At 48.3% G+C, this 24,294-nt stretch overlaps 1 protein-coding gene across 5 annotated transcripts in view; it reads left to right on the forward strand.

The window, feature by feature from the left end:
- Positions 1 to 24,294, forward strand: part of ap2a1 (adaptor related protein complex 2 subunit alpha 1) — a 73,492-nt gene that overhangs the window by 30,255 nt on the left and 18,943 nt on the right. For 2 of the 5 annotated variants that reach the window (XM_038783634.1, XM_038783635.1), the window contains exons 7-17: positions 921 to 1,029; positions 2,260 to 2,410; positions 3,035 to 3,203; positions 3,711 to 3,848; positions 5,117 to 5,299; positions 7,500 to 7,597; positions 12,468 to 12,699; positions 14,068 to 14,235; positions 15,494 to 15,633; positions 19,123 to 19,185; positions 23,302 to 23,379. In XM_038783634.1, coding sequence (XP_038639562.1) covers positions 921 to 1,029; positions 2,260 to 2,410; positions 3,035 to 3,203; positions 3,711 to 3,848; positions 5,117 to 5,299; positions 7,500 to 7,597; positions 12,468 to 12,699; positions 14,068 to 14,235; positions 15,494 to 15,633; positions 19,123 to 19,185; positions 23,302 to 23,379 — 1,529 coding nt within the window. The remainder of the gene's footprint in view (positions 1 to 920; positions 1,030 to 2,259; positions 2,411 to 3,034; positions 3,204 to 3,710; positions 3,849 to 5,116; positions 5,300 to 7,499; positions 7,598 to 12,467; positions 12,700 to 14,067; positions 14,236 to 15,493; positions 15,634 to 19,122; positions 19,186 to 23,301; positions 23,380 to 24,294) is intronic. The other 3 variants (XM_038783637.1, XM_038783636.1, XM_038783638.1) reach the window with 3 other exon arrangements.

Raw genomic sequence — 24,294 nt, forward strand, 5'->3', positions numbered from 1 at the left:
CCACTGACCTTTCACCCAATGGCCACTGACCTTTCACCCAATGGCCACTGATTTCAAATCCATCCCAAACTCTGAGGGTCTTCCCGGGCAGGCGTGGAGACTTGCATTCTGCGTGAATGTGAGATTTGGATAGCTGCAATCCAATTCATCTTTTTTTATTAGCCGTCAGTGGAAAATTGCACCAAACCTCTTAAGTAGTTGGCAATCTCCTTGAGGCTGCAGGATGCCTGGTGCCGGCTTGGAAACTCGGTTGTACCCGCTCAGTACGAAGTGCTGTTCTGAAATTTGATCTGAGACATGCTGTTGGGGCAGAGGAAAAGGGGCCTTGCTTTATAGCAAGCCTACATTGTGACTGATAGAAAAGCCAAATGCCGTGAATACTGCATATCTAAAATAAAAACAAGATGCTGGAAGCACTTGGCAGTACTGCACCCCTGAAATATATTTGTAGCGCCCAACCGAAGTCTGTGGGGCCCCTAAATGTCTTACCTGGCTGTACGCACACAGTAGCAGTGAAGGGGACAGCTTTCAGATTGCTGCATGGCCATACAGCTGAGTAAGAACGTTGCCAAGCAGGTCAAACAGCATCTGTGGACGGAGACAGAATTAACCATTCAGTGACCTGGAATGTTAACTCTCTCCTCACACTCTCTCTGCTGATGTGACCTGACCTGCTGAGCACTTTCAGCATTTCCTGTGTTTTCTCCATGTTGTAACTAATCTGGGCATGCTTGACACAGGTGGAAGCCTAAGATGCAACATATTCCATTGCCCTGAACTAATCTTCCTCTCCTTGGAGGGCAAGATTCTCATCAGAATCTAGATGTGTGCCGGTAAATGTGTGTGTCGTGGCAAGCCTCTCCTGGCGCCTCTTGAGAAGTATGACCAAATGTTTGATTCTTCTTTCATGCCTGTTGCAGATTGTATCGTCTGCCTCCACTGATCTGCAGGATTACACTTATTACTTTGTTCCAGCACCCTGGCTTTCTGTCAAGCTGCTACGACTCCTGCAGTGCTATCCTCCACCTGGTAAGGCTTATGACTGCACCCGCCTATTGTTGCGACTGAATAGTCAGTTAGCCGCTACTGTATTACCTGCGGCATTGCTCTATAATTGTTAAATATCATATGACACTGAAGTTGCAAGAGGTTCCAGAAACCTGCCATATGGAACTATCTTAAAGGATTAGAGCATACCATTATAATGTGACCATTGACAAACCAAAATAGAATGGGAAATATTGACATAGAAATTTGCAATGGCAAATATCAAGACACGCAGGCCCGAACACCTTAAACAGAAGGTGTGTAGACCGGGGTTACACACTATGCAAGATTTATAATGAATATACATAGGTCAATGTGAATGGTAGGAATATTGGAATTAGGAGCAGAAGTCGGCAATTCAGCCCTTAGGGTCTGCTCTCCCATTCAATCAGATCATGGCTGATCTCTTCCTGGTCTCAAATCCACCTCTCCACCTGTTCCCCAAATCCCTTTGACCTGTTTTTAAAATCAGAAATATACCTATCTCCTTCTGGAACCATTTAATGGCTCAGATTCCACCGCACTCTGGGGCAGCGAGTTCCACAAATTCATCACCCTCTGCGAGAAGTAATTCCTCCTCATCTCAGTTCTAAATCTACCGCCTCTCAACCTATATCTGTGACCTCTCGTTCTAGATTGCCCCACAAGGGGGAACATTTGGTCTACGTTTGCTTTATCAAACACTTTTAGTATTTTATACATCCCGGCCAGATCTCCTCTCAACCTTCTAAACTCCAGCGAGTATAAACCCAAACTGTTTAATCACTCCTCATATGTCAACCCTTTCATCCCCGGAACTCCTCGGTGAACCTCCTCTGAATCGTCCTCCAATGCCACCACATCCTTTCTCAAATAAGGAAACCAAAACTGGACACAATACTCCAGATATGATCTTGCCAACAACCTATACAATCTCCTTTTATGTTCCAGTCCTTTTGCAATAAAAGCTAGCATTCCATTTGCCTTTTTAATTACATGCTGCACCTGCACACCGACTTTCTGCGATTCATGAACAAAGACACCCAGATCCCTCTCCTCAGAGCAGTGATATCTAGATTCTAGTGCATGCAGAGCCAAGCTGCACAGATCAGAAGAGACCTGTTTAATTACTTGGCTCCTATTGGCTGATCTCAACCAATCAGAAAGGGTACTTGAATTGGTGTAGACACACTGGGCTCATGAGGGCCACTCATTCTGTTTCATCCTATGTAGAGGACACTGCTGTGAAGGGTCGCCTGATTGAATGTATGGAGACTATCCTGAATAAGGCTCAGGAGCCACCTAAATCCAAGAAGGTACAACACTCCAACGCTAAGAATGCAATCCTTTTTGAAGCAATCAGCCTTATTATACATTATGACAGGTATGTGACATGGCACCCACGTGTGACTTAAATGCAATGTAAATAATGCAGCTTGTGCACTGGCTTAGTCGGTTTGGCTTTGCACTCCTGTCAAATAGCCCCCCCCTCCCCAACACTTTTGCTTTCTGGGCTTGTACAGAGCTAGTTGGGGCACCCTTGCAACTAACCTCAGGAGATGGATGGGCAGGGGAGTGACTTCTGACCTCCAGAGACACCATTTTACAGATGGTTTGAAGTCTTCCCTGCACCTCTTGATTTGAGGGGTGTCAAAGTGGGGAGTAACTGTGCAGAGGTGAGCATGGGGAGTAGAATTACTCATGTGCAACTGCCAGAGGGCCAAAAGTAGATTTAATGCCCACTCTTTTCACTGCCGTTGTTACGAGATCTGCAAATGTCTTTTCTATTGCCCTGGGTACGGCACTGGTTCTTTCTGATTCACTGACGAGTTGACTTGTCAGGAGCCAGCTTCATTGCCGTGGGTGCTGAGCTAGTTTATCACAGTGGGGACTGGAAAGGGAAGGCTTGGCATTAAAATATAAATGTTGTGCATGCGCGCACACAAAAACTAAAACATATTTTCTTCTTTTTCTTAAAAATATCCACGCCTGCTTAACGTTCCGGCAGTGAGCCAAATCTGTTGGTGCGTGCATGCAACCAACTGGGCCAGTTCCTGCAGCACCGTGAGACTAACCTGCGATACCTGGCACTGGAAAGCATGTGTCTGCTGGCGGGATCCGAATTCTCGCACGAGGCTGTCAAAACCCACATCGAAACGGTCATCAATGCACTCAAGGTAAACGGTTGACTTTTTGCTTCTGGATTAAGAGAGGGAGCAGCCAGTCATGGTATCTGCATGTCGCCACCATTTCGCGATCTTTCTCCCAGTGCGCCCGTGAGTGGGGTGAAATGCGGCTGTTGGGCCTCACATGGTTAAATAGCAGTCAAGCCCCCCCCCCCCCCCCCCCCCACTTCTGCAAAAATGAAGAAGCGTACTCTTAAAACACGGCATTGGAAGAATTCACGGCCCTCATGGGGCCATAACACTAATGAAAGAAGGGATTTGTAATCTCTTTTCCACTTAATGCCAATGCTCACACAATGCACAGATGTGAATGAATGCTCTTTTGCTTCAGCGTTGGTCGGTGGGATAGATATTTGTTGCCTTTTTGCCGCCTTCTCGTTCAGCAATCTTATTCAGAGCTTCACTTTCTCGGGTCGGTTGATCGGCTGGTAGGTTTGACAATGCAGTGCATTTGGTTGCTTATCCTGTGTGTGTAAGTGTGTATCCTTTCTTGAATAGACGGAGAGGGATGTGAGTGTTCGCCAACGAGCTGCTGACCTCCTGTATGCCATGTGTGACCGAACCAACGCACCACAGATAGTGGCCGAGATGTTAAGCTACTTGGAAACAGCTGATTATTCCATTCGTGAAGAGATTGTGAGTTTTCCTTTCATTCGGTTTTCTAATCTAAAACAAATGTTCGTGTAAGCAAAATAACTCAACAATAAGTTAAATGAATCCTCCTCCTCCTTCTAGGTTGCAAGTGCATTTAGTAATTCTCCCCACAACCGATCAAAATAGGGCGCAGGAGCAAAGGGGAGAAACAAACTTCATCAACTTAACTTTGACTTAAGTTTTTGGTCAACTGACCTGATATCCCCTTCTTTGATTACTAAATTTGTCTGGTAACGCTCCTCTGAAGCACCTTTTGTGGATCTTTTACTACCTTACAGGTGCTCTAGTGCTTAGCACCGTTGCTTCACAGCTCCGGGGTCCCAGGTTCGATTCTCGGCTTGGGTCACTGTCTGTGTGGAGTCTGCACGTTCTCCCCGTGCCTGCGTGGGTTTCCTCCAGGTGCTCCGGTTTCCTCCCACAAGTCCCGAAAGACGTATTTGTTAGGTGAATTGGACATTCTGAATTCTCCCTCCGTGTACCCGAACAGGCGCCGGAATGTGGCGACTTAGGGGCTTTTCACAGTAACTTAATTGCCTACTTGGGACAATAAAGATTAAAAGATTATTATTATCAATGCAAGTTGTGGGTTGACAACTGTAAAAAGGTGTTGCTCCATCTTTACAAGGAGCGGCCACAACCCCAACCCCTTGGAATCCCTCCTTTATCTCCTCCCTTGAGTTCAATACTGAGCTGCCAATTGCGGAAAATAACTTGTTGCGTTTTAAGTGGCTCGATGTATCCTGAGAAACGTCTGGCTTGCTTCGCTCCTTTTTTTTTTAATGCCAAGCTGCAATTGTATTCTGAGGAATGAGTCTCGCCTGTTTGTTCGCTGCTGTGCAGCGTGGCCAGGCTGTGCAAGTTGTCCAGGAATTCTCGTTTTTGGGCTTGTTTAACTGGAGGCGCCTGCCCACCGGGCCAGCTGGCATGTAAGGAGGAAAGAAACTGGAAGACTGATGGCAAAGCATGCGATTTGCTGCAGTCTACCGGTATGTGCAGGCACCATGGGGGTGGAAGGCTGTGCACTTTACGTAGCAGGGACCCTGATCAAGTGACCATTGGCTGTGCCAGAGTGGTATTGACCCACACACCGACCTGGGGCGGGAGGTGCGATTTGCATTCTCTGTTCCTTGTTAATTCGTGCTTGGCTTCTGTTTATCCCAAATATTCATCGAACCCATGGAGACGAGTGCAGCATTTTCTGAAAGCATGTTCCAATAATCCTTTTATTCCTTGTATTAAATCCACATTAGGTTCTGAAGGTGGCCATTCTAGCAGAGAAGTACGCAGTGGATTACACATGGTACGTGGACACAATCCTCAACCTCATCCGTATTGCAGGGGACTACGTCAGTGAGGAAGTATGGTACAGAGTCATTCAGATCGTTATTAACCGTGATGATGTCCAAGGGTATGCAGCAAAGACCGTGTTTGAGGTAAATCGCTGACCTAGAGTTGTGAACTCAGCTGCATTTTGAAACTGCCCTTAGCTAAGATCCTTCGGAAATGTCTCTTTTCTCTCTCCTGTTTCACCTCTTTTGGCAACACTTAGAAACATCGAAATACGGAGCAGGAGTAAGTCACTCGACCCTTTTTGAACCTGCTCTGCCGTTCAGTATGATCATTGTTGATCCTCCATCTCCACCTCCTACTCCTGTAAGAAGTCTTACAACACCAGGTTAAAGTCCAACAGGTTTGATTCAAACACGAGCTTTCGGAGCGCAGCTCCTTCCTCGCCATTCACCTGAGGAAGGAGCTGCGCTCCGAAAGCTCGTGTTTGAATCAAACCTGTTGGACTTTAACCTGGTGTTGTAAGACTTCTCACTGTGCTCACCCCAGTCCAACGCCGGCATCTCCACATCATCCTACTCCTGTGCCCTTCCCTCAGCCCTGTTCCCTTCATTCATGCCATTATTACCTTGAGTCATCACTCCCTCTTTCCCCACAGGCCATTCCCCGCAAACCTCTCAAACTCCTCCCATCATCTAGGACTGCTTCACTCTTGCCTCCAATCTTCCTCCAGAGCCCTGACTCCTCCGAATCCTTGCCAACACTCCCTTGGTACATCAAAATCCTGCACCTCACCTTCCGATCCCTGTGTGATCTCCAATGATCTCCCTACTCTAACCTTCTCCATTGTCCCACCTTGCTCTCTGCTCCTCCAACTCCTGGCTTGCTGCATGCTCCCCGTTACCTCTGCTGTTCTGTTTTTGGTGGCAGAGTCTTTAACAATGTTACTCCATTCTTTCAAACATGCCTCCTTGTATTTTGTATTCTTTTCGGAAACCTATCTCTAAGCGTTGGGTTATGTCCTCATCCTGTTAGAATCTGACATCCAGCTCTGATGAAATGACTTGGAAAATTTTGCTCGTTTATTGAATACAAGTTAACATAGAAAATAGAAGGAGGAGTCCATTCGGCCCTTCAAGCCTGCTCCGCCATTCATTAGGATCATGGCTGATCAAGTTCAATACCCTGATCCCGCCTCTTCTCTTTCTCCCCCCCCCCCCCCCCCCCCCCTCCCCCGGTATCCTTCGAACCCTCTTCAATCCCAAGGGCTTTATCTCCTGCTTGAAATGACACAACATTTTGGCCTCAACTACTTTCTGTGGTAGTGAATTCCACAGATTCATCACTCTGGAGTGAAGAAATTTCTCCTCACCTCAGTCCTAAAATGTTTACCCTTTATCCTCAAACTATGACCCTCTAGTTCTGTACTTCCCCCACCATAGGGAACATTAATTCTGAATCTACCCTGTTTAATCCTGTTAGAAATTTGTAACTTTCTATGAGATCCCCTCTCACTCTTCCGAAGCCCAATGAATATAATCCGAACCGATTTAGTCTCTCCTCATGTGACATTCCTGCTATCCCAGCCTGATGAACCTTCGCTGCACTCCCTCCACAGCAAGAACATCCTTCCTCAGATAAGGACACCAAAACTGCACACAATACTCCGGGTGTGGCCTCACCAATGCCCTGGACGTTTTTCTTGCTGCTTGTAACTGTTGACGGAACATTTGTGATATTGAAACTTTGGGGTGACACAAGGATCAAAATATTTAGGTTGCCCTGATTCTGGAAGATGGGTATGGTAGTTATAGTATTTGACTAGCTACCCCAACGGTCATGTTTCATATTGAGTAAGGCGTTTGTAGGCACTGACTGGGCTGTGTTACAGGAGTTTTTATTCTTTAAGGAGTATTGAAGATATAAACCAGCCGGTGTCCAAAGGACGACTCTCCCTGTCTAATCTGGGTTATGTCCTAACGAGGAACCAGTTTGTCATTCTTGAGATTTGTTTCACACACTGATGTCCTTAACTATTTCAAAATGATAAAAAGGCGAGACATATTGTTTCCATTGGTAGATAAATCGGAGACGCAAGGTCACAGTCTTCAGATAATCCCGGTGTGTATAATGGCAATTAAAAGAAACCAGTTAGCAGAATGTGGAACACTTTGCCACAGTGTTAATTGCCGTATTTGGAAAGATACCGAATAATTACTTCTCAAAAGGTTTTAAAAGCAGCACATATTAGTGCAGGTGGGGCAAAAGTGGACCCCCCCCCCTCCCCCCCCCATTCCTGCAATCAAAATGTTTGTCTAATGTTGCTACTTTTGATTTGGTCTCCAGGCACTCCAGGCCCCAGCCTGTCACGAGAACATGGTGAAGGTGGGAGGATACATCTTGGGAGAATTTGGGAATCTCATTGCAGGTGATCCACGATCCAGGTGAGCTGGAGAAGGTAAAAGAGATGGCCTATAAGCTTTCAGCCTGGTACTTTACCCAGACTCCTGTGGGAAAGTGCTCATTTTTACGGAGGCCCTGGCAGATGGCTCTATAGGTGTGTGAACAGCCTGGCAATTTTTAATGACACGTTGCTCCTCCTTGGCACCATCCGCATGTTGGGGAAAGTCTATTTTTCAGCGTAAATCGATGGGGGAGCGCCAGAAGTTAAGTAATGGAGGACTGTGTCAGAAGCCTCCAGGCCGACCTGGGTTGTTGTATGAATTATTTTGTTTTTTATGAGCATATGAAATAGGAGCATAAGTATGCCATTCAGCCCCTCTGGCCTGCTCCACCATTCAATGAGCTAATAGCTGACCTGTTTGTGTTTTGGCGTTGCACATTCCCATCTGCTCCGTTAACCTTTGATTTTTGTATTCAATGCCAGGCGGCAGTGGTTAGCATTGCTTCCTATGGCGCTAGGGAGCCGGGTTCGAATTCCGGCCCTGGGTCACTGTCCGTGTGGAGTTTGCACATTCTCCCCGTGTCTGCGTGGGTTTCACCCCCACAACCCAAAGAAGTGCAGATTAGGTGAATTGGCCACGCTAAATTGCCTCTTTATTGGAAAAAATATTCAATGCCCCCCCCTCATCGCCTTCTGAAGCAGAATTCTAAAGAAACTGTTTCTCCTCATCTCTGTCCTAATTTTTAAATTGTGGCCCCCTGGTTCTGAACTCGCCCACAAAAAGAAACATCCTTTCCACATCCAGCTTGTCAATCAAGTCACCCCATAGTCTTCTAAACGCCAGTGGAGACAACTCGATGTTGTGCCGAGCCATGATCACCCTACTCAAACCCACGTATACCGGTAACCCAACAACCCCCCACCCCTTAACCTTACTTTTTAGGACACTACGGGCAATTTAGCATGGCCAATCCACCTAACCCGCACATCTTTGGACTGTGGGAGGAAACCGGAGCACCCGGAGGAAACCCACGCACACACGGGGAGGACGTGCAGACTCCGCACAGACAGTGACCCAGCCTTGAATTGAACCTGGGACCCTGGAGCTGTGAAGCATTTGTGCCAACCACCATGCTACCGTGCTGCCCCTTTTTCTGAAATAAGCAAATATTTCACATAGGGCAAACTCTGCTCGCAATCCTTCCGAAGGTGGGGATTGGCGCAGCAGGAGCCGCGTCAAACTTTGCAGCAACTTTATTTAAATACTATCCCATTTTCAAACCGGGAAACACCCGCATATTCACACACGTGCTGCAGAAATTAGACCCTAAGACGTGGGGGCAGGTGAAGGTGATTCGGCCCATCGAGTCTGCTCCGTTGTTCAATGAGATCCTGACTGATCTGATATAATCCTCAACTCCACTTTCCCACCTTACCCCCGTCACTCTCGATTCCCTTACTGATTAAAAATCTGTCTATCTCAGCCCGGAGCATACTTAATGACCCGTCCTCTACAGCTCTCTGCGGTAAAGGATTCCACAGATTCACTCTGCTGAACTTTGTCTTAAAGGGGCGACCCCTTACTCTGAGATGATGCCCTCTGGTCCTAGGCTCTCCCACAAGGGGAAACCCCTCAGCTTCTACCCCGTCCAGCCCCATGTAAAGCTGGCTCTACTTTTCCCCGAACTTTGGAAAGGTACCCCTTAACTTCCATCAGTGTAACTCTTAGGGTGATTTGCACTCTTTCGCTCAGTGCCTGACAATATCACCCGTACCCACCCAGCCCCCACTCCTCCTCGTTCCTCTGTGCGTTTTTCAATATTTATTCTTGGGATATTGCTGGCAAGGCTGGCATTTACTGCCTTACCCTGGTTTCTCATGAAAAGGCAGTGAGCTGCCACCTGCAGTCTGTATGGTGAAGATGCGGCTACAGTGCTCTGTCAGCATTTTCACCCAGTGACCATGAAATAATGGCCGATATGCGCAAGTTGGGATGGCATGTGACTTAATAATAGCAATGCTAATCTTCCTTAGTGTCACAGTGGGCTTACATTAACACTGCAATGAAGAAGGGCAGCACGGTGGCACAGTGGTTAGCCCTGTTGCCTCACGGCGCCGCGATCCCAGGTTCGATCCCGGCTCTGTGTCAGTCGGTGTAGAGCTTGCCCATTCTCCCCGTGTTTGCGTGGGTTTCGCCCCCACAATCCAAAAGATGTGCAGGGTAGGTGGATTGGCCACGCTAAATTGCCCCTTAATTGGAAAAAATGAACTGGGTACTCTAAAATTATATTTTTTAAAAACACCGCAATGAAGTGACTGTGAAAATCCCCTAGTCGCCACACTCCGGGGCCTGTTTGGGTACACAGAGGGAGAATTCAGAATTTGCAATTCACTTAACAGCACGTCTTTCGGGATTTGTGGGAGGAAACCGGAGCACCCGGAGGAAACCCACGCAGACACTGGTACGGACTCCGCACAGACAGTGACCCAAGCCAGGAATCGAATCCGGGACTCTGGTGCTGCGAGGCAGCAGTGCTAACCGCTGTGCTGCCGTGCAGCCCTTGCCAATGATGTTCCCATGTGCCTGCTGGCCTTGTTATGTTTAAAGTTGAGAAAATGATCTATGTTGCCACAACTCTGTACTCAGACGATAAGAGCATAAGATATTGGGACAGAATTAGGCCATTCAGCCCATCTGATCTGCTCCACCATTCATTGATAGCTGATGTGTTTCTTATCCCCATTCTCCTGCCTTCTCCCCATAACCCCTGACCCCCCCTATTAATCAAGAATCACCTACTACTAATTGAAAAATATACTCTTGGGAGAGACGGTGGTGTAGTGTTATTATCACTGGACTGGTAATCTAGAGACCTACGGTAATGCTTTGGGGACCCAGGCTCGAATCCCATCGTGGCAGGAGGTGAAGTTTGAATTCAGTAGAAATCTATAATTAAAAGTCTAATGATGACCGTGAAACCATTGTCGATTTGTTATAAAACTATCTGGCTCATTTAATGTTCTTCAGGGAAGGAAAATACGAGGTCTGGCCTACATTAAACTCACAGCAATGAGGATTGGCTCTTAAACTGCCCCCTCTGAAATGGCCTAGCAAGCGACTCAGTTCGAGGGCAATTCGGGATGAGCAATAAATCCAATCAGTGACACCCCAACCCCATGAAAGAACTTTAAAGAACATTAGCTCAAAACAGGGCGGACCATGTGAAGGTTGGCATCTCCCACTCCTTGACTTTGAAAAATATTGTCAACGTGCAAACGGGCAACTATTTTATGGCGCCTTGCCTTTGTTCTGATGAAGGGAGTACACCAAACGGACTGTCTCTTCACAGATACCGAGTCAACTGTAGTTTGTTTCCCTGTATCTTTCTGTTTTTATTTTATGCCAGAAGTGTATTGACACAACATTAAAAGTAGTAAGTGGGATTTTTCCTACAGCCCATTGATGATGTATTGAGAGTCAAACACAGAACTGAAATCAATTTCATAGTTTCTCTTCTCCCTGTACTGTATTGGCAGTGTGTTACAGTACAGAGTAGTTAACGGGCAATACGACACTATATCTATTTTCTCTTGCCCCTCTCCAGGCATTTTTATCGTCGGGGGGGTGACCAACAAGCCAGCGTTTATTGCCTACCCCACAGGGATCTGTGCCGGGGCCTTAATTATTCACGGTATTCATTAATGACTTGGCAGAGAAAGTCATATATCCAAATTTGCGGATGATGCAAAGTTAGGTGGCATTGTAGACAGCCTAGATGATAGCCTAAAATTGCAAGGAAATATGGACAGACTTGGTGAAAGGGCAGAATTGTGGTAGATGGAATTTAATGTAAGCAAGTGTGAGGTTATCCATTTTGGACCAAACAATGATAGAGCAGAGTACTTTCTGAATGGAAAGTGTTTGGGGGGTACAGTGGATGCCCAAAGTGATTTGGGGCTTCAGCTACATAAGTCCGTAAAATGCCACGAACAGATGCAGAAAATAATCAAAAAGGCCAATGGAATATTTGGAGGCTTGGAATATAAAGACCCAGGGGTTATGCTGCAGCTGTACAAAACCCTGGTTAGACCCCACTTGGAGTCACTGGGAGCAGTTCTGGGCGCCACACCTTAGGAAGAGTATTTTGGTCTCGGAGGCAGGGCAACATAGGTTTACAGAAATGATACATGGACTACAGGGGTTGCGTACGAGGAGAGATTATTGAAATTGGACCTGTTTTTGCTAGAATTTAGATGGTTAAGGGTGATCTAATCAAAGTATTTAAGATATTAACAGGGAAAGACTGGGCCGATAAAGATGAACTGTTTCCACTGGGTGGAGATTCTAAAACTAGGCGGCACAGTCTAAACATTAGGACCGGACCGTTCAGGAGAGATGTAGGGCAGAACTTCTTCACTCAACAAAGATATTGAGGGATGTGGGCCAACGGCAGGTCTGTGGAGTTAGGTCACAGATCAGCCATGATCTCTTTGAATGGCGAGACAGGCTCGAGGGGCTGAATGGCCTCCTCCTGTTCCTATGCAATTGCCCAAGGAAGGTGGTGGCGAGCTGTGTGGTGAATGTACTCTTGCAGCGCTGTCAGGAAGGTAGTCCCAGGGTTTTGACCCGGCAGTGGTGAAGGAGCATCCATTGTACGTCCAAGTTGGAGTAGTGGAGGGAACCTTGGAGCTGGTGGTATTGTACTGCCTTTATCCTCCTTGGCGGTGCAGGTCCAGGATTGTGAAGTTGTCTGCCGACGGGTGGGTTGTTGTGAATCATGATGCCTGGCAGGCTGGGGGCACCAGCTGGTCTTTTCCTGATCCGTTTGCTCATTTGTGATTATCTCTAACCTGTGCGTTTTTTTTTCTCTCTCTTCTCTCTCCCCGCACCTCTCTACCTGTCCTTGCAGTCCCTTGGTTCAGTTCAACTTGCTGCATTCCAAGTTCCACTTGTGCAGCGTCCCAACCCGTGCGCTGCTGCTCTCCTCTTACATTAAGTTTGTCAACCTCTTCCCCGAGACCAAGACCACCATCCAGGACGTGCTGCGCAGTGACAGCCAGCTCCGAAACTCTGACGTGGAGCTCCAGCAGAGGGCGGTGGAGTACCTCAAGCTCAGCTCAATTGCCAGCACCGATGTTCTGGTACGTAAAAAGAAGCCTGATCCTCGAGCTTTCCACGTCGAAACGTTCCAGTTTGCAGGGTGGGTGCAGGGAAACCGTTCCTGGAGGAGGGGGGCCTTTTGGGTTTGAGGCCCACTGCAAAGATTTGAGTACATTAACAAGCTGGCACTCCCCATAGAATCGTAGAATCATAGAATTTACGGTGCAGAAGGAGGCCATTCAACCCATCAAGTCTGCACTGGCCCTTGGAAAGAGCACCCTACTCAAGCCCACCCCGCCACCCTATCCCCACATTTCCACCCTATTCCTGTAACCCCACCTAACCTTTTTTGGACACTAAAGGGCAATTCAGCATAGCTAATCCACCTAACCTGCACATCTTTGGACTGTGGGAGGAAACCGGAGCACCCGGAGGAAACCCACGCAGACACGGGGAGAACGTGCTGACTCCGCACAGACAGTGACCCAAGCCAGGAATCGAACCTGGGACCCTGGAACTATGAAGCAACAGTGCTAGCCACTGTGCTACTGCACTAAGTGTGTGTCGCACTCTGAGGTGTAATTTCTTGGATGAGATGTTTAAATATTGCAGCAGATTTTACATCGAAGTGTATAGTGCCTTTAAAACTAGAGTGTCTCGGGGCAGCACGGTGAGGCGCAGTGGTTAGCACTGCTGCCTCATGGTGCTGAGGTCCCAGGTTCAATCCCAGCCCTGGGTCACTGTGGAGTTTGCACATTCTTCCCGTGTCTGCGTGGGTCTCACCCCCACAACCCAAAGGTGTGCAGGGTAGGTGGGTTGGCCACGCTAAATTGCCTCTTAATCGGAAATGTTTTTAAAAACTAGACTGTCTCGAGTTTGATTCCTAATCTATGCAGAGTTAGCACCAGGGCTGTAGTAAAGGCTTGAGCTTCTTTGAGGAGGTCAACCAAGGTTTCCCTTTCTGATTGCTTTACAATGACCTCTGATCAGGGTCACCTGTGGTGCCTTCCATAGTAGAACAGTCTGCCAGCACTCTAGCCTCGTACATGCAGTTATGAGCACGGAAGAGTCGGAGCAGAGTAGGCAATATCGCACCTCATATTTCTGGCATTCAGGAAAACATACCTGATCTTCTACATCAAAGACCTTTAACCAACCCCGGCCGTATATCCCTTGATTCCTATGGTGGCCCAAAAGTTTAACCATATACTCGGCAACTGAGCATCAAGGCTCCCCTGAGGTAGAGAACGTCAAAGATTCACAACCTTGGGTTGATCATTTGGGTAACCATGCCGGCGGGCTGCCAGCATGTATGGAACTACATCTCGGCATGAGACGGAGGAGACACCCATCAGCAGACTTCATCCCCCCACGCTCTAGTGACTTTACTTCTCTCTCCTCCTCCACAGGCCACTGTCCTGGAAGAAATGCCCCCGTTCCCCGAGCGGGAATCGTCTATCCTTGCAAAGCTCAAGAAGAAGAAGGGACCCAGCACCGTGACGGACATGGAGGAAGGAAAGAAAGAACAAACCGAGGTCAACGGAGGCGTCGAGCCTGCCGTGAATGCCAGCACGGTGGTGAGTACGGTACCGGCAGGAGGCCTGCCGCAGTCGGGGGGGGGGGGGGGGGGTCAAGCACCATGAGCGAGCCTCGGCTCAGTGAGTAGTGCTCGCTTCTGAGTCGGGTTATGGGTTTGAGTGTCGCTCTGGTACTTGAGCTTAAAATCCAGGCCGAGACTGCAACTCAGTACTGAGGGAGCACTGCACTGTAGGAGATGCTGCCTTAAATGCATCTCCTCCATACAAGGTATGAAGAAAAGGAGTGTATTAACACAGAAAAGGGCGTTCATAAAAAATACTGCAGGTGCTGGAACCATTCGATTAACAGAAATATTCATCCGAACTGGACTACGGACGGGGGCAGCACAGTGGGTTAGCACTGCTGCCTCACGGCGCTAAGGACCCGGGATCGATCCGTGTGGAGTTTGCACATTATGCGTGGACCTCACCCCCACAACACAAGATGTGCCGAGTAGGTGGATTGGCCACGCTAAATTGCCCCTTAATTGTAATAATAATTGGGTACTCTAAATTAAGAAAATAAAAGACTCAGGACACAAACTTGAAGTTATTTGGTGTCTCCACAGGAGCTGCCAGAACCACGTGCGTGTTCCCAGCGTTTTCTGTTCATCTCATTTTAGTTTCAAAGAATAAGTATGGGCAAACGAGTGTTGGGGTTTCTCAGGACACTTGACAAGATGGGAAATGAGTTACTTCAGCATCTTGGCCATAGGCGTCTGGGAATCACTGGATGGAAAATAGGCCAAGAACCATCTGGTAGTCTCATTGGCGTTGTTGACTAATCACAGCTAACAATCTATCAATGAGTCTGCAACAGGTCTGAACATAACACAAGGGAAAATCCCCAATGGTGGAGAGCTTTGTTCAAGACCATAGTGTGTGTCGTCACCCCCCCCCCCCCCCCCTCCCCCCAAAGCCCCACTCATGATACGTCATGTCCCAAATTACCCCGAGACTGGATCCCCAAAATGCTATTTTCTGAAATGAATCTATCCCAATTGTATTTAAACGGATCAATGCTGACTGCTTCTACTGTCTCTCTGGCGAGCCTGATTGATCACTCACTCACTGAACGATTGTTTCTCCAGATTGCTTAATTACTCCCTCTTAAGTGCCGCCTGGTCCTGCGCTTCTGTTGTTCTGCACAGGGTGAATCGGCCCGTTCTGTCCATTATTTCTTTTCATAAATACACTGCAAGTTTTTGCCGATGTGATTTCTGACTGTTCCACCCTGTGGCCATCTTGTGTCTTCCAGTCCACGCCCTCCCCCTCCGCTGACCTTCTGGGCCTGAAGAGCACCCCTGCCAGTGGAGGCAGCCTGTTGGTGGATGTGTTTTCTGATGCTGTGCCTGCCACCGGTGCTCTGGCACCTGGATCCGAAGACAACTTCTCCCGGTAAGAGGGGCAGCAATACACCCGTGGCCAGGCCTTTGCTGGGTTGGAAGTAGGGCGCAAAGTAATCCCAATCTAGTCAGCATAATAGTGCTGTGTTTGTTTGGAGCACACCCAAAGCACGTTTATTCAATGCTACACCCACAGGATGGTTTCTGTTCAAAGTATTTGCATACGTTATTATTCAGGAAGTTCAAGTGGGATGGGTTTTAAAAGCCTTCATTGTCTCGCCACTTACTGTGCGACTGACCAGCTAAGGTTTCCTGTTTTACTAATGTAGAGCTCAGATTCCGGGTCTGTTAAATCTAGAGTAGCCTTACGCCAGAAAAACACCCAGCTGCCAGGGTATGTTGAGGGACGGAAGATGAGAGAGTTATCCGTGGGTTTCGGGAAAATATTTGTATACGTTTAAACCTGCCTCGTTACGCACCAGCCTATGCTGTCCTCTGCTCCTTGAGCATCCGCCCTCTTCCTCGATTAATGCTAGTGTTGGTTAGTTGCCGCAAAGAGAGTTTTTTGTGGAGCAGAGCTAGTCTGCTCAGTACCCCTTTGTGAAGCACTTTGCTAGAAGATGCTCCATCCTATGGCTGGAGTGAGAATGTAGACTGATGACACACCCAAAGCAGGTTTCCCTGCTATTCCCCATGATCCACAATGGAAAGGATTGCTTATGCTTCCTACCGTTGACACTGGGTGCTAATAATTAACTAATAAAGAATTGACTGAGAAACAATATTTTAACACCAGAATAGTTTTTGTCTATTTTTTTTTTGTTTTCGTCAGGTTTTCACTCACACCTCAGATTTGCGCCATTTCTAAATTTGACGTAAAATTGAGCATGTCTGCATTCAGCCAGGCTGCAATTATCTGTTCCCTTTACTACACTGGGAGGGGGGAACTGCTTTAGCACAGAAGTGGTGGAGCCCAGCCTGGGTGCCTGACGTGGGGTTGGAACCCATCCTGGGTGCCTGACGTGGGGTTGGAACCCAGCCTTGGTGCCTGACGTGGGGTTGGAAGCCAGCCTGGGTGCCCGACGTGGGGTTGGAAGCCAGCCTGGGTGCCTGACGTGGGGCTGGAACCCAGCGTGGGTGCCTGACGTGGGGTTGGAAGCCAGCCTGGGTGCCTGACGTGGGGCTGGAACCCATCCTGGGTGCCTGACGTGAGATTAGAAGCCAGCCTGGGTGCCTGACGTGGGGTTGGAAGCCAGCCTGGGTGCCTGACGTGGGGCTGGAACCCATCCTGGGTGCCTGACGTGGGGTTGGAAGCCAGCCTGGATGCCCGACGTGGGGTTGGAAGCCAGCCTGGGTGCCTGACGTGGGGTTGGAAGCCAGCCTGGGTGCCTGACGTGGGGTTGGAAGCCAGCCTGGGTGCCCGACGTGGGGTTAGAAGCCAGCCTGGGTGCCTGACGTGGGGTTGGAAGCCAGCCTGGGTGCCTGACGTGGGGTTGGAAGCCAGCCTGGGTGCCTGACGTGGGGTTGGAAGCCAGCCTGGGTGCCCGACGTGGGGTTAGAAGCCAGCCTGGGTGCCTGACGTGGGGTTGGAAGCCAGCCTGGGTTCCTGATGTGGGGCTGGAACCCATCCTGGGTGCCTGACGTGGGGTTGGAAGCCAGCCTGGGTGCCTGACGTGGGGTTGGAAGCCTGGACAGTGAATGATTTTGGCCGGCTTGGTTGCAGAGTGAGCTCGTCGGTGGCCCTTCCACGTGTATCGGGTAGATGCTGGATAGCGGTGTGGGCAGTGACTGTAGTTGTTGACCTTTGACCCTGGCACAGTTCTCGGACTGAGGAGTCGTGATACCTTCAGATGAGAAAGGGGAGGAAAAAGAAACACTACGAATTTGCAGAATTTGTGCAAGGAAGTGAGACCTTCGCCCACTGTGCGAGGTCATGTGTGAAGTTTTTTTCAGATACCGTCTAAGCATTTACTAGTATGCATCGCAGTACTCCTGTCCCTGTTCACCGCTAATGACCTTTACGTGTAAAGAGGGGTTTGGTGTCAAGTTTGGCTCGGGTTTGGTCGTGCACTCCTCCCCTGAGTCGGAAGGTTGTTGGTGCAAGAAGCTGACATTCCAGTACAGCACTGTTGAATGAGATGTTTAAACTCCTCCGTCACTTCTTGCTGTTTCCGGGGGCCTTGCTTTGCACCATTCTGGCTGCAGCTTTTATTCTCATCATAACAGTAGTTTAATTTGTAATGTGAAGTGCATTGGAATGTTCCTGATCATATTTCTGCTGCTCGATTTAAGTCTGTAGAACACGACTTTTAGAATTGAAAGGTGAAGGTACGAGGGTTTCCCCTTTTTCTCTCTCTCTCTTGTTCATGGGATTTTCAAAGCTCCTGTGCAAGGCAGAGATTTTCTTTGACAGATAGCCTCCGTCTTAAAACGCAGAGGCAGGAATTTGATGTGAGTCACAGCTGCCCCCAAACTCGTTCCCTTGCAGTAGTTACACAGCGGGCCTCGTGCTGAATGCTGCAGATGCTGGGAATCTGAAAATAAAAACAGAAAATGCTGGAGATTCTCAGCGACAGGCCTGTTAGCAGCTGTTGCGAGAGGGACAAAGTTAACGTTTCAGGTCGATGACCTTTTCACCAGAATCTGTTAACTCCACTTCTCTCCCCACAGATGCAGCCAGACCTGCTGTGGAGTGTTTTGTTATTTCTTGCTAACGGTCTAAATTGGGCCTGAACTTTGGTCCGAAGAGACAAGAAGTGGCTTTTAGACTCCCTTTCTCTTCCCTGCTCTCCTCCCCCCCCCCCCCCCCCCCCACCATCCGTGGTGAATTTTCTAGCCCCAGGTGTAACTCGTGGATTTTGCTCCTCCTGTAGTAGAAGAATCTGCGCTGTTGTATTCAAAACCCATTTTAAAAACCTGCACTCTGGGAGAGATACCTGGATTCCGCCCTGGTACCCAAATTCGGTTTTAGCCCAGATCGAATGTGACGGGATTTATTGTCGATCATGAGAAGCATTGCAGGGATTCTATCAAATTATTTTGATCAGTCTTGAGTCAGGTCGGAGTTGGTCCACCGGCTCTGACTCGACACAAGTCGGCACTTCTATGAACTGGAAATTGAAAATCATTGGATTGCTGTGGTAAGGGGGGGGTGTTAATCTTCTGAGTCTGTTGTTGAAGTTGGTTAGTGCATAGGGAGCTTTATTCTCTACCTCAACTGCGCAGCAGACAAAGTCGGGAGTGCTCGCTGGGATAGTGTTGCATGAGGTTTACTCCCAAGGTACCGGGGAGGGGCGTCTGATACTGAGGGGGGGGGGGGGGGGGGGGGGGGGGGGGGCCTGATGCTGAGTGCCAAGACAGGCAAGTGTATTTCCCCACACTAATGTGTGCAAATTGCTGAAGCTAAACTGATTTAAAATAATATATATTTAAAGGTGAAACCTTGTGTGACTTGTTCTTTGAGTGACGGCTGCTTTGTGATTTTGGTCTCTCCTCTTTTTCTGTTCCTCTGCACGCTTGCTTGTGATTTGGGATCATGCAGAAGCTTGGATCTGCCGGGTGAGAGCCCTGCGTCGTTGCTGGTGGACGCAGCCCTGGGTGCAGAGTAAGCCATGTATTATTGAGCGGAGCGGAACTGTCTTTAAACCCACCCCGCTCCCAGCACTGAGCCAGTCCAGGGTCCAAAAAAATAATGTTGTTTTGCTCTAAATATATATACAGCATCTTATGTGTCCTCTACGTCAATCTGGCCGAAGTGTTGGGAAAATGTTAGGCAGGAGAGGAGCCTTGTTGACTGTTCTTCTCCAGTACTCTTCATTACAAACAATTGCCTTCATGGCCATGTCAACATTTTGGCAATTTCTTTTGGCTTGAACATCGGTTTAAAGTTTTCAGCTTTGTTAAGCTAGCAGACAGAGGAATTACACAGGGTCGTGCTGATGTGTTCCTATATGTTAGCGTTATATTTGGGCTGGATCATTTGGGCTTTTAGTTTCTAGTCCAACAGCCTTCAGAGAAGGAAGTCTGCGACCCTAACACAGTCTGGGCCTATATGTGACTCCACACCCATGCCATAGTGGTAACTTCACTCTGAAGTGGTAACTAGGGCTGAGAAATAAATGCCCACGTCCTGTTCATGAATTAAAAATCTTTTTTTTGCTAGTACGCAGTGACATCTCACTCAGCCCAGTAGTGTGTGCGCGCAGTATATATTTCATGTAAAATAACAGGATTACGTTGAATTACCGGCTTGATGTGGTGGTGCGTTTTGGATGTGCATGTGTGTGTGTGCGGCGTGCGCACCCACCAGCTCGGCAATGCCTCCAGTCCATCTTGACCCGTGTCCCCAGCACTCCGATGCAATCTGTGTTCAGGTTGCTGGCTGGCCTGAGCAAGGCCAGGGTCGCGTACGGTTCTGCGTGGAGTTTTAATCTGATCTGATTTTAAAATGGCATGGAGTGCACTGACGGTTGGATTTGTGCAAGTTTTCTAATCTGTTACTTTCAATCTGGTGGTGGTGTGATTTTCTTCTAAATATGGAAATTAAGCTGGTGTGATTTTTTTTTTTAAATATGGAAATTAATCTGCTGAGGACAAGTGATTTTTTTCTGCCAGAAACTGGCGCATTCATGCCTCTGGGAATTCCCATGCAAAATTCCAACTTCAGCAAGTGTAGGACCGGAATCGCTTACCCTACCCATTGATGGCTGGGTCAATCATCTTCCAGTATTGGTTTTCAATTTCAGCAATTGTTCTGGTTTCGCAGTTCTGTGTTCATCGACCTGAGCTTTGTAATTGTCTTTTCTTGCTGCGATGGTTCATGCTGAGCGGCACTTTAAAAAAGAAAAAAAAGTTTTCTTTGTCTCTTCCGCGATGTAGCTATTTAAGGCGCCACCCCAGCCTCGCCCCTCCTTTCCATAACTGGCTTCCCTCCTTTTTCACCCTTAAACCTTTTCTACAGGATCAACTGACGATCGAGGGTGTCTGAAAGTAGGCTTGAGAAAAGTTTGCATTTAACTTTCTTGCATTTCCCATCCATGGGGAGGGAGTCACCCGATTTCTACTCATCATTGATCACTTGGGGCAGCACGGTGGCGCAGTGGGTTAGCACTGCTGCCTCACGGCGCCGAGGTCCCAGTTTTGATCCCGGCTCTGGGTCACTGTCTGTGTGGAGTTTGCACATTCTCCCTGTGTCTGCGTGGGTCTCACCCCCACAACCCAAAGATGTGGCGGATTGGCCACGCTAAATTGCCCCTTAATTGGAAAAAATGAATTGGGCACTCTAAATTTATTTTAAAAAATAATTGATCACTTGATGTCACCAGTGTGCAGTCTGAATCGCTGCTTTATTCCACTGCGTTTTCTCCCTTGCCTGTTTTCTGTCTTTCTGTTAATAATAATAATAATAATAATAATCTTTTATTGTCACAAGTATGAAGCTACTGTGAAAATCCCCTAGTCGCCACATTCCGGCGCCTGTTTGGGGAGGCCGGTGCGGGAATTGAACCCGCGCTGCTCGCCTTGTTCTGCATTACAAACCACCTGTCTCGCCCACTGAGCTAAACTGAACTGAAGGCCCTAATTTTTATACTCAACTGAAAATCCTCAGCCCTCCAGCCACCCGATCTGACCAACGGCCATTCTTTCAAGGGCGGCACAGTGGCTAGCACGGCAGCCTCACAACACCAGGGCGCCAGGTTCGATTCCCACCTCGGGTGACTGTCTGTGTGGAGTTTGCACCTTCTCCCAGTGTCTGTGGGGGTTTCCCCTGGGTGCTCCGGTTTCCGAGAGAGAGAGAATTATGTTTTTACACTATCTTGAGTTGGAGGCAGACACTGGTTTATTCTCCCTTATCGCCTACATTCCACAATATAAAGCAGCTGGCCATGAACTAAGCTGCTTGAATATTGCTCCACTGCTGAGCTATAAAGCCACTGACCCCTGAAGCCACCGGCCTTGACGGCCACTGTCAAACACAATGGCAAACATCTCTGACCCATTGTCTTATCTCTCCCTGTCTGTGTAATCCCCTGCAGCCCAAGATCTCGGCACTCCCAATTCTGGCCTTCTGTACACTTCCTGACTTTAATGGCTGCACCATTGTTGGCCGTGTCCTCGGTCGCCTGGGCCCCAGCAAGGTCTGACTGGTGGGCCCAGCAACTGTGGGTCAGAGAATCGGATTAAGGAAGTTAGTCTCTGCTGACTAAACGTGGGGAGTTGATCCCAGTTTGATCAGCGTCTGTGCATTGCATAGTGATGTACAACAGACTCTCAATGGGGCAGCAGGGTAGCATGGTGGTTAGCATAAATGCTTCACCGCTCCAGGGTCCCAGGTTCGATTCCCGGCTGGGTCACTGTCTGTGTGGAGTCTGCACGTCCTCCCCCTGTGTGCGTGGGTTTCCTCCGGGTGCTCCGGTTTCCTCCCACAGTCCAAAGATGTGCGGGTTAGGTGGATTGGCCATGCGAAATTGCCCGTAGTGTCCTTATAAAAGTAAGGTTAAGGGGGGGGTTGTTGGGTTACGGGTATAGGGTGGATACGTGGGTTTGAGTAGGGTGATCATGGCTCGGCACAACATTGAGGGCCGAAGGGCCTGTTCTGTGCTGTACTGTTCTATGTTCTAACTGGACAACTGGAGTGGCCTGTGGCTGTCACTTCTGGAATGAGTATAAAATATCTTGTTTGTATCCTTGAAAGTGTGTTTATTGGGGTCAGACCTAATGTTGAATTGTGTGGTCTGTATTCAGTGAGAAGAGTTCCTTTTTTAAAAAACTTATTCAGCACACCCAGCTATCCTTTTTCTCACTCACAGATAGTCAAAGCCATGACCCAGATGGTCTTCTACGGGCTCGGATGATACTGGGCAGGTTTTTTAACCTACTTTACGCATGGGTGCAGCATGAAGTCACTTTGGCAATGCTGGTCATCTAGGATAAGCTGGGCGAGATATCTATGGAGCTGTATCACAACCCATCATCGTGGGGACGCTATTGAGGAAGGAAGCTCAGCCCTTCCTCCGGCCCCTCTGTTGACCTGCGCTAGAGGGCCATAATCAGCCAGGACATGCTCCTGGTCACTGCCCACTGACGTGTGTGTCTGTGCACGCGGGCTTGTGTGTTCGGGGGGGGGGGGGGGGGGATGTTCACACTTTTGTGAAAATATTGTGTTATCCAACATGTGTTCTTTTAAATTTTTTTTGTCCCCGCGTTGGGTTTGAGGTTCCTGTAACCTCCTACCTGCAGGGTTAACAATTTCGTCTCTGATTAACACTTTAAAACAGCTTCTTGTTTTGTTCTCTGAATGGCATTGATAACAGAACTGTGCTGTGTGCTGTCTTTCCCCACACCCGTTTCTCATTCTCCTAATGCATTCTCTCATTACTCCTCCCTGTCCTTTTTTTTGTTGTCTTCCTTTCTCTCCCTCCTTTCTCTCTCTCTCTCTCCTTTCTCTCTTCTCTTTCTTTCTTTCACTCTCTCTCTTTCTCTTTCTCCCTCTTTCTTTCTCTCTCATTTTCTCTCTTCTCTCCTCTCTCTCTCGTTCTCCACTTTTTTTCTATCCTCTTTCTCCACTTTCTTTCTGTCCTTTCTCTCTCTCTCTCTTTTTCTCTTCCTCTCTCTCTCCTCTTTTCTCTTCTCTCTCTCTCTTGATCCCTCTTTACTCCTCTCTCTCTCTGCCGCCCCCCTTCTCTCTCTCTCTTTTTGTCTCTCACTCCTTCTCTCTCAGTGCTGTCACGGCTGTGCCTGCTGCTGGCTCTGAGGACCCTGCTTTGCCCGTACCTGACGCTGACGATCTCCTCAACAAGTAAGGAGGCTGCTTCACTCCGTCCACTTCTTCCAATTGTGGTTTTTCCTGATTGTTGAATTTCAAGATCCTTTTTTTAAAATAAATTCTGTGGGATGTGTATTTTTGTTTTGAGAGATCCTGCAGTTCGGCACCCAGAGTCTGTGCCGGCAGGTTGCTCACTGTTATATGGATTGTTAATTGTCCAGGCAGTTAGACTTTTTTCTGTTGCTTTAATCTAATGGCTTATCTAGTGACGTTTCTGAAATACAGGACTGGTCGTTAAACTTGCCGGGTTGGGGGGGGGGGCTCTGCTCTTTAACCCAGAGAGCCGTTTTGGGGCATTGTGTACATCTCAAGAAAGATGTATTGTCCTTGGAATGGAAGCAACGAGACTTGTACTGGAGGCTGAAAGGATGGGCAGTCATACGAACCTGAGGGCTAGACTTGCATTCCCTGATAATTTGGGTGTTTAAGATGCTGAGAACAGTCAATGAAGAGGAACGAGCAAAACTGTTTCCTGCAGTGAGAGCCCAGCACAAGGAGGCAGCGCCTTTAGCATTACAGCCAGGCTGCCCAGGTCTGATCTCAAGTGATACTTCATCTGATGGAGGCTAGTGGGAATCTGGGGAAGTCGCTCCCTTGCCTGGGAGTTTGATAGATCTTGTGTTAGGCAAGTGTGTTCTGGATGATAAACTAAGGTGGGTAAATAGTCGAGGTACCAATCCGCCCCCTATCATAGAATAGAAGAACAAGCTTGAGGGGCCGATTGGCCTTCCCCCTGGTGGCCAGGCCGAGCAGCCTCCCGCTGGGCTGCACAGGTCCCAACAATGCACGTGCCTCGGGGCTGTAGTTAACGAGATAAAGCTTTTCAGCATCAGCAAAGCAGACCCTTGAAGTTCCAGCCTGGCTCCAGGTCCAACTTGTCGAAAGCTC

Source organism: Scyliorhinus canicula, chromosome 23 (assembly GCF_902713615.1).
Source record: "Scyliorhinus canicula chromosome 23, sScyCan1.1, whole genome shotgun sequence".
NCBI lineage: Eukaryota > Metazoa > Chordata > Chondrichthyes > Carcharhiniformes > Scyliorhinidae > Scyliorhinus > Scyliorhinus canicula.